This window comes from Eptatretus burgeri, chromosome 3 (assembly GCF_056783735.1).
Source record: "Eptatretus burgeri isolate ZD-2024b chromosome 3, Ebu_testis_v1, whole genome shotgun sequence".
Lineage (NCBI taxonomy): Eukaryota > Metazoa > Chordata > Myxini > Myxiniformes > Myxinidae > Eptatretus > Eptatretus burgeri.
The window spans coordinates 24,389,635-24,403,810 of NC_140963.1; the positions used below are offsets into that span (position 1 = coordinate 24,389,635).

Here is a 14,176-nt window from a genome sequence, read left to right on the forward strand (position 1 = left end):
ACAACCAAGATCTTTTCTACCCCCATGAACTCTCCCCAAGCTCACCTTTTTCCAAGTTTCCAGTTTTTCCTTCCACTTCTGTGATAAAGAGTTTGCACATTCATCCATCTTATTCACCCCGTGTCCTCCCCTCGCCCTCATTCTTTCCCACGTCTATTATTTCTCCAAGTCTCTCTATTTTGTCCTTCACCACTAGTGTTGGTGTGTTTCTCACCCGCCTCGTCTCTTTCAACCACTCCTTTTGTTTTGTTGCATCCTGATCCGTTCTGTGTTCTAACTTCTCCAAAAGCCTTGACACTGTATACAAACAAGCAAGGATTTAATGTAGGTTTATGAGTAATAACAATAATAATCTATCTATAATTCCAGCAATCTGTGGTGTGTGTGTGTGTGTGTGTGTGTGTGTGTGTGACCGCTGTTTCTCGACAACCACTGGTCCGATCTAATTGAAACTTGCCAGGTATGTTGCTGGGGACCTGAGTCTGTGCCTTTTCAAGGTTTGATATTAATCGGACAAGTGGTTCCCAAGTTATGGCCATTTATTTACCATACAATGACACGACACGTTGCTGCGGCCATTTATTTACCAACCAATGACATGACACGTTGCTGCGGCCATTTATTTACCAACCGATGACATGACACGTTGCTGCGTAGGCGTGGCTGTGTAGGCCGGTGCGTGGCCGGCAGACGATGACGTCATGGGCCGTGTCGGTTACATGACAGCGAATGTCACGGCAAGCAAAGACAGGGAGGTAAACTTGATTTTAATTTGGATTTTAATTAACTGTGTGTGGAAGTGTGGTTGTCGCGAGACCGCGAGAGCGAAGGAACGGCCTGTGTGGTTGTCGTTTCTGGCTCGCGGTTTGAAAGTTTTCTTTTCTTGCATGTACGGCCATGCACGTACGGGCACGCACACACGGGCATGTGAGAGCGAAAGAAGGGCCTGTGTGGTTGTTGTTTCTGGCACGTGGTTTGAAAGTTTTTTTTGTTTTGTTTGCACGTACGGCCACGCACATAGGGCCACGCACATACGGGCACGCACCTACGGGCATGCACTAGTAATAATAATAATAATAATAATTACGTAATAATATTGAAAATAATAATCATAGTAATATCAATAATAAACTCATGGCTCTTGTGTGCCAAATATTAATCTCTTGCGACAATATTTTGAATGCCCCTTTAAAGACAGTATACGTTTGCGTTCACCCAGTCTTCTCATTCATCCCCCACTCCTTGTGTATTCCCATGTCCTGTGATTCTGTAAAAGAACATATGAGTGACTTTTCACAAATTTTATTCTTCAGGATGAATGAGAGAATTTTATTCTCCTGTGCCGTACCCCGTGCCTGAGGGCTTAGACTGTGCAAACACATTTGCCCCAAATTTGCTGTGCAAAATTATTTTCACATGACAAAGAAGAACATCACAATTAAAAACTTGCAACTCTTAATAAAATAGATATCAAATTATTAAATATGGCCACTTTCAGTGAGCTGAGTTAGTACTGTGATGTAGGACGCACCACGCATCACGTGAAACTGAGATGTGTCATCTGCAATTTTAGAAAGCTGACTTTTATTTAACCTCAGTATCTAAATCGTTGATTGAAGTAATGAATTCCAATGGTCCTAATACTGATCCCTGAGGTACCCCACTACTTCTATCTTCCCAGTTTGACATCCTCCCACTCACAAGCACTCTTTGGATCCTCTCACTAAGCCAGCTCCCAATCCAGTTAGTTTTCTGACTAGACACTCCACAATTATCCCTCACCTTTGCTAACAACCTCCTATCTGGTACCCTATTAAAAGCTTTGTGAAAGTCTAGATATACAACATCCACTGCCCTTCACTCATCCACCCAATCAAAAAATGCCTCATAGAACTCCAATTCATTTGTTAAACATGATCCAGTTAGTTTACAGTTGGTCTACTTTTAATAAACCCATGCTGACTACGTTTAATTAGTTTGAAGTTATTTAAATGGTTTCCTATCCGTTCTTTAATCAACATCTCCAACACCTTCCGCACAACTGATCAAGGAAACAGGTCTGTAGTTCCCCGATTCTTCTCTGGATCCTTTCTCACATAGTCAGTTGTGTCACATTTGCTGCTCTCCAATCTTCCGGTACCTGTCCTGACTCCAATGAGCTGTGAATGATATCAGATGGCATCACCTGCCTGGCACTGAACTTACCTGTTCTGCTTCCTCCCTCAATAATATTGGGTGGATATTATCCTGCCCCAAAGCATTTCTATCCCTTCATTTTTCGAGCTCTTTTTTTTTTTACTTCCTCCACTCTTCATTGGATCTCTTTGAAACGCCCTTGTGCTCACCTCCGAGTTCGGTACTCTCACCTTTTGGAAGTTCCCTCGACTGGTCTTGTGTAAATGTAGAAGCAAAAGAAAAACGTTTAAGAAGCCGGCCATCTCACATTCATCACCCACCAATTCTCCTGTGCTTTTCCTAAAGGGGCTCACACTCCTCTCAACCCTCTCTTTACCCCTTATATGCTTCAATAACGTCTTGCTGTTATGATTAATATGTTTGGCTATGTACATCCGGTTGACATCATCTGGCTATGTTTTAACTCCATCACGTCAATGCTACGCTGTTTTTCAGACACGTAGATGTATTTATGACTTGACTTATGATCAAGGCACCCAACTTTCGATCTCTTATCGTCTTTTTCTTTAAAAAAAAATGAGTGATCCACACTATCTTGCTCAGTCAGTGGGCATATTACACGTGCAAACAAATTATTTACCATACCCGCCTGAGTGCTCACCTTTGATAAATATTCTGATGAATAAATCAAACAAACAATGAAATTCATCACTTTAAACTGTATATTGTGCATTCATTCAGCAAGTGTCTCTTTGTTAAATTAATTTTATTGAGTCATTGCGGTGTAGTTATACCTCTAAGCTGTACCCAAAAATGATGACTACACCATTTTAGCTCACCTGGAACATAGTTCAGGTGAGGTACGAGCATCACGCAGTGTCTGTCAGCCAGGTCAGACTGTATGTCAGTGTGATCACTCCTCATTTTCATCAATGCCAAGGTGAGCCAATGAAAAAAAGCCAAGAATTCACAAGGTTTCGGAAAAGCGATGATAATAGAAAAACTATACGCCAAGAAAACCTCTAGAAAACCAAGACACCAAGATGAACAACGAATAGCCATGATCTTGTGAAAAAAGCCAAGGAGTGGTCACACTGCTGTATGTAAGCACTCGGATTTTCTTCTCCGAAACTACACACATCATTTTGATGCAACTTGACCACAACCTTCATGACACATCATGTACCGAAGTTTGTTCACAGCATTAAAAACAAATCAGGGTCTAAAGGGAATTTATGGGGTGTTTGACCCCTAAATAGGAATTTGATTCTCTGAAACTACATACACACGCACGCACGCACGCACACACACAATTTTGATGAAACTTGACCACAACCTTCATCACCCGTGATGTACTAAAGTTTGTTTACAGCATTAAAAATAAATCAGGATCAAAGGGAGTCGACTGGGAGGGGGGTAGGGGGGGTGGTTGGGGGTCGAAGTAAGTCCAGGTTTTACCCCCCAAAATAGATATTAGCTCTATTCTGTGAAAGCACACACGCAATTTTGATGAAACTTGACCACAACCTTCATCAGGTCCGTGATGTTAACATCAATAGTCCTATTTTCACCAAACTTTGTAAAAAACTTCTGAGGCCTCTGATACCTTGCAAATCCCATAAAAAAAAATAGCATTTTAAGTATGTAGATCAATTTAAAGGTCTAAAGTCATTATGATTCCAGGATCGCTACTTTTGACTTCTCAAAAAGTATTCACCTGATTTAGATGTAACTTGGTCAGAATAAACCCTTCATGGTGCATTCACAAATTTGTTCAAACCATTGGCTAATTTACACATTTTGTGGGTCATCCACACCTACTCATGGTTCCCTGGTTCTACCAGGTGAGCCCAGGGGCATTGCTCCTATTTTTTTCCATATCGTGCCAAGGCTCGTGGAGGAGCTAGAACACAGAATGGACTGGGATGTACCAGAAGGAAAAGAAGAGAAGAAAGAAGAGGTGGGACTTGTATGTGAAAAAACAACACACACACACACACACACACACACACACACACACACACACACACACACACACACACACACACACACACACACACACACACACACACACACACACACACACACACACACACACACACACACACACACACACACACACAAATTTAATAAGCTCTGCTTGGGATTAAACACGAGTATATTTTGGAACTCACCCCAAGTCCACCACAAGGCAGCAAACTAAAGGCCTTCCGAGTGTCTGCAAAGAAGAAACGAGATCATCGACAGGCCATGTAAATTCCACTTTACGTAAGATACTTTTTAAATACAGTACATGTTTAAAGACAAGAATTGTTAAACTATCTCATATAAAGTTCAAAAAGCAAAATGATGTGAGAAGATAACCCTAATAACCCCAGCCATCTGAAAAAGACATTGTAACAAGAGGAATTAAACTGCTTTGGTGAATTAAATGTGACGTTTTAATGAATGTTAAATCCATGTGAAGCATACAGAGCGAGAGCCAAGGGAAAAGCGTGATGACAGGAATCAAATCCAATGATGTGTAGTTCATATGGTTCAGAAAAGTAACCGGAGTCATTGACACATCGACATCTGGGCTGCTGTCCTCACATTCAAGGGGAACGTCAGAGCGGGTGAAAAAATTAATTAGTCATGTGTTCCATTGTCGACTGAGGATCACAAAGGAATTTCGTGCCTTGCTTTGAAAAACGGGAAAATGATCTGTAACAAATGCACCTAAAAGTAGTTTGACACGTGTGAAATGACTCGGATTAGGTGCGAGCTGGAATTTTCTTCGTTTCAGGCACAGGGATTGCAAAATGAAACTCTGTTGCCATTCCCTCTTTGGGCAATGCTGCACTCAGGTAGCTCGCTAAATTCTCCACTCAGGTACCGCAGCACAAGAACAATAAGATGCGGCAGCACACCTTGGTGCCTTGGGCAACAATTTTTCTTGGGTGAACGTCGAGCACATCTGGTTCAATTAATGCTTCGGTGAGCTTTTGAGGTTGTTCTAATTTATTGGCAGTGGTGCAATGCCTGATTGATTTTTTTTTTTCTTTCTTTCGATTGTGTGGCCTTGTTGACCCGGCTGCAATACAGGAAAGCGACGTGCTGCCTTGTGAGTTGTTGACAGCTCATGGGGCCAGATAAGAGAGCAGCGATTTGCCACACTCCAGCTCTTCCAAGGCCCATCACTCTCACAAAGGGCAGCCTAAGTCAGAACAAGCCCCTGGAATTTTCAGATCAAAGACCCAGGGCAAGTACTGGTCAGGATAGGGGAGTGGCAGCAGAATTTGGTTGTCATGAAAACTGCTGGCAATGAATCATCTATGTGACGATGTGTCTGGCAAAACTTCTTTCCATGTCTGTGTTTGGTTCCTAAACTGCTTAATGACCTGTGGATAATATATTGGGCCGCTATGTGCAGGAAAATGTTTGGAATGGGAAAGCATAATTCTCGTCACAATGACAAAAAAAAGGTTTGAGAAGAGCATTGCTTTTATCAGATGGAAATGTAACAGAAAGGTTGGTGTGTGTTGATGAGACCCAGGCGTCGTGAAGCTTTCAGGGCCTTTAATGCTCAAATAGCTTGATGGTGGCTTTCACGAAGTTTAAATTTTCCTGGACTTCACCATAAGCCGGTATCTGACGAACGTAAAAGCTTTATTTTTGGACTTCTATTTGAATAAAGAGCAACAACAAAGTAGAACATGCTTGTAAAGACATCGCTTCCTACAAAAATTTGACCCAAGCTCTGCCATAATGATTTAACCTCATCACAAGATTGACATTTTTACCTGCATTACAATGATAATAAACGTTTTATCTGTGAAACAGGAGACGCCACCCGAGTAGAAGTGGCCGTCATGAACACACACGTACTTTGGGAGGACTTATAGAAGTCAGAACAACCTGAGACTTACCCTGCAGTTGTTTGCTGTCTCGTCGATTGAGTTGGTTGGTTCCATACATGAGAGTGTGCTGCTCAGTGTGCACAAGCTGTAGCTCTTCCAATGTGGCCTTCCTTCCACACACACGCTGCGAGACACATCACCCCAGTTCTGTATTATGCACAATGATCACATTGATGGTTTACTCTCTGTCTCAAACGAATGACCTTTTGCGTTCAGCATCATCTAGTAGTGTGGTTATTGGATGGGAAGTAGGGGATCAGGGGAAGATCTTCATGGGGTACTAACCAAAATGGGTAGTGTGTAATGAGCACATAGATTTTTCACAGGTTCGTATCAACGCCAGTCTTTCAAAGCTAGGTTTTTGCATTGATGGCTTCAAGAATATGAGAAAAAACAACAACAGTAGGTCAAGTTAAACCAAGCTGTTGAAATTCGATAAAAAAACCTAGAAAACACCATGAATTCCAAAAAAGAATAAAAAGAGAGAAATTTAGAAAACAATTAAGCGAAGAAAGTATCAGAAGAAGAACAGAGAGAAGAAAGTTCAGCAATGACAAATGCATTAAATTCATGATCTCTGCATCTCATGAGCAAAATGATTGGAATGACCACTCACAACGATCAGGATGAAATGAAAACCAGAGAAGCCTCCATTAAAACGAATCATCAATCCAGGGAGATATTTTCACATGGCACGATCGTGTAAGATCAGCGATTAAAAAGACAAGGGAGAAAGAGGGGAAGAAATCCTGCTATATCCCCCCAACTCAAAATAAATAACCCATCAACATTTACTGTTTGCACACTTTGATGAAGAAACATGCTCTCAAGACTGAACAAATACGTGAATTTATTATTCTTCCCAACATGAAGCCTGGTCTTGGCTTCGTGGTTCAGGTGGCTGGTTTGGGCCCTTAGAGTTGACAGTCTGTGTCAACCCCACCTGGTGTTAATTCAGCAGCCAACAGGGCTCAAACTCAGGAACCTAAGATCCCAAGCTAGCCACCCTAACCACTAACCCAACACCAGGCTTATCATCTTTCTGAGGTTGGTGAAATGAGTACCAGTATACTGGGGTAATAACCATTCGGGATAACGTGTGTTGGAGCGGAAACACGTCCAGGACGATACTCCTTGTCAATGAAACTACCTCGGTAGCCCTATGTACCTTTACAGCACAAAAGGAATGGTATTATTATGTTGTTATTATTATTATTATTATTATTATTATTATTATTATTTCCAGCATGGCAAAATATTGAGGTTTCTCTCTTCTCACTCAGCAGATACCGTACTCCAGATAACTCTGATTATTAAAGAGTATGGGTATTCCTGCTACAACGTGGCAATCCTCAATGAGGTAGTGCATTAGAAATTCAGTTCCCGCGCATGTCTGTGTACAATCTATGTTTAGCAACTTCCTTCTCAAACCATTACCTGGCTCAATAGGTCATTTGTCAACTTGTCTGGCAGTTGGTTTTGTCTTCTGGGTCCTGCACTGATTGTGCCTGCTGGTTCCTCTTTTTTTTTTTTTGTATACCTTGGTCGAGGCTCGTATGAGAGCTAACACACAACTCACAGCAAGGAGGCATGAGACAAGAGGGGCGGGAGTGGAAGGGACAAAACAGTGGGGAACAGACACATTAGGTGAACTGTGGAAGGGAGAGGGATGGGGATGGGACGGGGAACATGGCGAACTCACCCCAAGTGATCAGCCTCCTCTCTGAATAAGTCATTTAGCTGTTCTGATCCATTCCCAGCATCCATCTCCGCAATATCTCCAGTTTATGCGAGTTATACGTCTGGTGACTTGAGTGCTAAAACCCGTGGGTCACTCGACTACTTTTCAGATTACACCGACTTCAAGGAAATCTTCCTCCTTCCTACTCTCTTCGCTTGCAATGTCTTGAGTATATCTCCAGTCATCCTCAGTTTCTTCGTCTGGACTCTCCATAGTTGTGGATGTTTCTCTCCTGTGCTGCTTCAGATGTGGATTTTAAAAAGGGAGGAAATCATGCAGCAACAACAGGTTGCAATTGGACAACAGGTGCTGAATCTTGTCGCTTCCCCTTTCCGTTTTCTTGATTTACCTCGTGCATGGGGACTCGATCCATCCTTCCTTCTGGGGACCAGACAAACGATCCTCCCAATAAAAGCATCTTGCCAGGTCTCCCTTTTTCATCCAGTCCTTTCCAGCACAACTTCATTGCTGCAGCTCCACACCATAAACCATTTTTCCCTCGGACTCCTATACTCAAGTCACTTTCTTAACTGCAGCCTTGCATGCCTCTTCATATCTATCACTTATGCAAGCCCTCCACTTTTCAGCATAGTTTTGGTAATAACCCTTCTCCGCTTTGATTTCCAGCCCGAACAACACATCAGGAGCTCGAGTAAAGCAAGAATTAATGTCAGAACCTCATCTCTTCATCTCGGATATAGTTGTAATTGAGTGTGCTACCTTCATTAGCAAGCTCTTCCAGTTTTGATTTTGTCTTTGGACAGAGTTCTCAACACTGAGCAATGTGTGGTTGAACCCCTCAAACTGCCCTTTGCCCTGAAGTTGATAAGTTGTGGTATGAGCACCTCAAAGAGCAGAGGAGCTCCTTGTGAGCAAACGCCCATCCATATGTCGTGTTCAACTGTGTCTGCAGACATCCTCATGTAGTTGGGTTACTTTTTATTAGGAGGTTGGTGGCAGAATTTGCACTCCGGCCACCGTAAAACTCTTCATTCCGCAAAACATACAAAAAGTACAAAAAAAAAATCTGAAAACCCACTCAGTGGGAGTACCTCCTGTGCAGCTGCCTTTTGCAGGGCAGCTCACCAGATGATGGGATTGGGGCAAAGCCTCAGGACCCCCAAACTTTGATGATAGGAGAGAAACCACAGAGTAACCTTCACAGGTCAGATTGTGGTAGTGGGTGTCGGGGTGGTGCTGAGATGTCATCCAGCAGATGGCAGTCTTCTTGGGTTAACCTGAGGTGGTCCCTTCAGGTGGGTGTCTGGAATGTCCCACCCCAAAGAGAGGATGATCACCTGTCTCTGTTATCATCGAGCTCAAGCATTTGGACATCGGTATTGCAGCACTCTCTGAGGATTGGAGACCGGATTGCGGCGAGATCATGATGAGTGGTTACACCTACTATTGGTCTGGTCGCTCTGATGATTGCCATGCCCAAGGAGTTGCTGTAGCTGTGTCCAATAAGCTGACTAATGAAAATTGAGGTACCACCGGTGAACGAGCATATTATGAGATGAAGGATTCGTCACTCCCTGGGTGTCATTTCCCTGGTCTCTCAATGTGCTCCGACTGAGGCGAGTGATCTCACCATGAAGGATGAATTCTATGCCACGCTCGAGTCTGTGGTTGATCAGTGACCCAGGTGAGATACTCTTCCAGTCTTGGGCGATTTCAATGCATCGAATGGAACTGACAGGGATGGTTATGAGACATGTGTTGATCCCCACGGGTCTGGAACTATGAACCAGAATAGCACTAAGTTCCTTGATATGGCAAGAAGTCATGGATTTAAGTTGGGTGGTTCATGGTTTCAGCACCCACAGGGTCATTGCTGGATTTGGTATTCCAATGGGAGTGGTGTGGCAGAGGAGATTGACCATGTGTTCGTTGATGATAGATGGAGGATAATTCAGAACTGCAGGATCTACCGAAGTGCTCCATTCCTCGAAAGTGACCACCGGCTTGTTGTAGCAACTCTAAAGATGCACCTCAAATCCTGGAGAATGGTACCATCCCGGCCTAGGCTGGATGCTGGCAAGCTCAAGGATGAGAGAGTAGCTGAGGAGTTTGCGAACAGGCTGAGTGGACATTTCGGGTGTCTGGGTGCTTTGGGGGGTCCTGAAGAGTTGTGGAGTGCCTTCAAGACCACCGTTCTTGATGTTGCCGGTGGATGTCTTGGAACTCACCGCAGGGCAAAGAAGAATTTTGTCTCTCAAGGGGCACTGGATACCATTGGTCAGAGTCACAGGGCCAGGCTGAATGACAGAGCTGAGCTGTTCAGGGAGCTGAGGCGTAAAACTGTACGTGCACTGAGGGTGGACAAGGAGGCCTATGTGCGAGGAATCTGTGAGGGGGTAGAGCATCACCTGTTGACAGGTGATTCTCGTCCCGCTTACAGGGGAATTCGCACATTGCGTTCATCCAAGCCCATCCCAAGGAGCACTGCAGTTCGAGCAGAGAGTGGTAGGCTCTTGACAGAGAAGTCTGAAGTGAAGGCCCGCTGGGCCGGTTACTTTGAGCGGTTGTACCAGGCTGATCGACCAGCTGTCGAGTTGGACGTCAAGGGTGTTACAATCCCTGTTGCTGACCCTCCAATCAACTGTGGTCAAACTTCGCTTGTGGAAACACGGGCTGAGTTGAAGAGGTTGAAACGGGGTAAAGCTCCAGGGATCTGTGGCATCCATGCTGAACTTCTCAAGGCTGGTGGAAATGCTGCACTCGTGTCGTTGCATGCAGTTTTGTGCTCTGCCTGGAACACAGGCATCATCCCAACTGATTGGAAGAGGGGCCTTGTTGTCCCTCTCTGGAAAGGGAAGGGTGATCGCCAAGACTGCAACAACTACCGAGGGGTGATGCTGCTCTCACTGCCGGGCAGGTCTTTGCTCGGATAATTCTTGATAGGGTTCGCCACCATCTGCTTGAGCACCAGCGTCCAGAGCAGTCAGGCTTTACACCAAAGAGGTCAACGATTGACCGTATCCTTGCTCTTCGTGTCCTCACCGAAGGCAGATGAGAGTTTCGGCAGGGGCTGCTTGCAGCCTATGTTGATCTCTGTAAAGTGTTCGATTCAGTGAATCGGGATGTCCTCTGGAGGATTCTTGGTCTTCGTGGGGTGCCACCAAAACTGATCGATCTGATGTCTGAACTCTACTCTGGTACTGAGAGTGCTGTGAAGTGTGGTAGTGTCATCTCTGACTTATTTACAGTTGTTACTGGAGTTCGTCAGGGGTGTGTCCTGGCCCCCACACTTTTCAGCACTTGTATGGACTGGATTTTAGGGAGGATGTCGGAAAGATCAAGCTGCGGTGCATCGTTTGGGAATGTCAAGATCTCGGACCTTGATTTCGCAGATGATGCAGTCATCTTTGCGGAGACTTTAGATCACTTTTGGGGGCCCTCGAGGTGCTGAATGAGGAGTCGGAGCCACTGGGATTACGGGTTTATTGGGTCAAAACTAAGATCCAGGCTTTCACTGACATCTTGGATGCTGCTGTCCTGTCTGTGTCTGTTTGTGGTGAGGATGTTGAGGTTGTGGAGAGATTCACTTACCTTGGCAGTGATATTCATGTCTCTGCTGGCTCTGAGTCAGAGGTCAATAGACGTTTGGGTCGGGCCTGGAGAGTCATGGATTCACTGGATCATGGGGTGTGGTGCTGCTGGTACCTGTGTGGGAGGACGAAAGTCCGAGTCTTCAGGTCCTTGGTACTTCCAGTCTTGCTCTATGGATGCGATACTTGGACTCTGACCAAGGATCTGAGACGGAGACTTAATTCCTTTGGTACCAGGTCTCTTCGGAGAATCCTTGGCTATCGCTGGTCGGACTTTGTGTCCAACGAGCAGTTGCTGAGAGTGACTCGGATGAGATTTGTTACCTGCATGGTCTGTGAGCATCAGTTGCAGCTGTATGGACATGTGGCTCGTTTTCCTGACGCTGATCCTGCTCACCAGATTCTCTCAGCGAGGGAGTCTCGTGAGTGGAGGAGGCCAATGGGCCGACCACATGCCTCGTGGTTGCAGCAGGTTGACCGGCATCTCAAGGAGATGGGGATGGGCCTGGCATCTGCCTGAGGGATGGCCAGACGGAGGCCCCTGGAGTACCGGCAGAAAGTGGACACTGCGACGCGCTGTTCTGGCACATGCTCCCATACCTGACCTGACCTGACCTGATCCTGCTCACCAGATTCTCTCAGCGAGGGAGCCTCGTGAGTGGAGGAGGCCAATGGGCCAGTGATGTGCCTCTTCGTTGCAGCAGGTTGATCAGCATCTCAAAAAGATGGGGATGGACCAAGCATCTGTCTGTGGGTTGGCCAGTCGGAGGCCCCTGGAGCACCGGCGGAAAATGGATGCAGCGACGCACTGCTCCGGCACATGCTCCCACACCTGACCTGACCTGATGCCACTCCACTCTCTGAGTTGGATCACCCATTGGTTGTTGACTTCCAATCCTAGGTCACGGTGGATAAAAGTGGGGAATCCAAATGAAAATAAAATTTGAATGAATGAAAATGGAATAGAAAATCGTTTAAGATTATGTTGCTATTGTGATGGTTGGGGCAGACATTTGTCTTTCAATATGAGCATTGATGTGCTCATACCACTTGCCCATGACTCGGTGAAGAAATTCCACTGATGGTAGCACAAAAGGATATATGATCTTAATGGTAGACAGAAGTGCACAATAGATCTGGTTCATTTTCTGCGTCTTCAAACACTTTTACTCCTGGACCATAAACCTCTCAAGGTCTTTTTGTATTTCTGGCCAGTATAACCTGCTCTTCGATGAGGCCTTTGATACAGTTAGTGCTGTGATGTCACACATCTCTGCATAATTCCTGGTAGATGAGGGGGGTAGTAAATACTGGGTAACACAAGCTGGTGTCTTGTGGCAGTCTTCTGGTCGAGCAACCCTTCTTCACTGACTTGTAACCTTGCCCAATCCAATCAATGTTTGTACATTACTGCTCTCTGTTGATCAATGAGTTGCTCAGCTGCTCACGAGAAGCATCAGTTTCTCAGAATGCAGGTTGTACTTCTCTTTTGGAAGGAGATTTTTCAACAACAGAGCATATAACATTCAACTTCCCTTCTTGTCATTGAGAAAGCACCACTTCATGACCTTCCTGTGAAGCATCACAATGTAAAATGTATGGCTGTTCAAAGTTTGGGTATCCGAGCACTGGCAAATTGGTCACATGGTCTAACAACTTATCCAATACTTGCTAGTTCTGTTCAGATGATGGTGGATTTTACTTGGCAACTGTCCCCAATTCCTTACATTTGAGCTGTTCCTTCCTCGCCGGTGTTTCTTTGGTGGTGATGGTGGTAGTAATCTCCATGGACGCTCATCTGTAGTTCCCAGCTCGTTGTACCGAGTACCCTCTCTCCTCCCTCTTTCATGGGTTCTTGTCAGATGAGCAACTTGCTCCATTTTTGAAAGTTGCAAACATCACTCCTAACTATAAGAAGGATTCCAGAACTGACCCCCTCAACTACAGACCAAACAGCCTTCTCCCTGTTATAAGGAAAGGAATGGATTCCCTCACTGTGGCCGACCTCAGGCATAATCTCTTCTCCAACTCTCTAATATCTGACAAACAGTTTGCCTTCCGACATGGTTTTTCCACCTTTGATGTGTGAGTACTTCTGATTCAGTAGAGGATGGATTCCAACAACAACCAGCAAGATGTTAGGACAATCTCTTTTGAAATTTATTTGAGACTTTTGCATTGTCTGGCATCCATCCTTGATTTATAAGCAGTCTTCCATTGGTATTCAGGATTTCTTGCTCAAGTGGTTGGCCGATTTCCTCCATGACGAGAAAAATCAGGTGGTCCTTGATAGTGTACACTGTCCTGTCCCATAATCTTTCCCTTCAGGCTGGGGATCAGCAAGGCCACATATTAGGACCGACATTATTCTTGACATACGAGGTACATCAATAAACTATCTGATTGCATTGAAAAACAACTTCAGTGTTACCACACTACTGATCAAGTTACTGAAAACTCATCTTTGTGTTACACCTCCTTTCCTCCATGTGTATGTCCATCCCCCATATCCTATGCTTGTCTGTAAGCCTGTTTCCCTTTATCATATAGATCCTCCTTGAGCATAGATCCTTGGAAAGAAAGAAAATGCACGAGGTTTAAGAAAAAGCAGATTGGAGGGTCTTATCCAATGAGCATGGATTTTACTGAAACACCTAAAACATCAAATAAACATGTACAGTCAGAGTAGCTTCATGGAAGCTGATCATTTAAACCGTCCAGGGTATTAAATGATTACAAATGATTAAATGATTATATCCTGTGTGCAAGCCCATTCTGCTCAACCCCCCACCCTGAATGTAAATTCTCCATGTAAATGTATATTGTGTAGCACCGCCTTCAGGAAAACC

General features: G+C 44.7%; 1 protein-coding gene across 3 annotated transcripts in view; it reads right to left on the reverse strand.

The window, feature by feature from the left end:
- LOC147029563 (histone deacetylase 9-like) overlaps positions 1–14,176 on the reverse strand; it is a 560,396-nt gene that overhangs the window by 151,491 nt on the left and 394,729 nt on the right. For all 3 annotated transcript variants that reach the window (XM_085872715.1, XM_085872718.1, XM_085872716.1), the window contains 2 exons: positions 6,045–6,159; positions 4,311–4,354 (listed from right to left, as the gene is read on the reverse strand). In XM_085872715.1, coding sequence (XP_085728841.1) covers positions 4,311–4,354; positions 6,045–6,159 — 159 coding nt within the window. The remainder of the gene's footprint in view (positions 1–4,310; positions 4,355–6,044; positions 6,160–14,176) is intronic.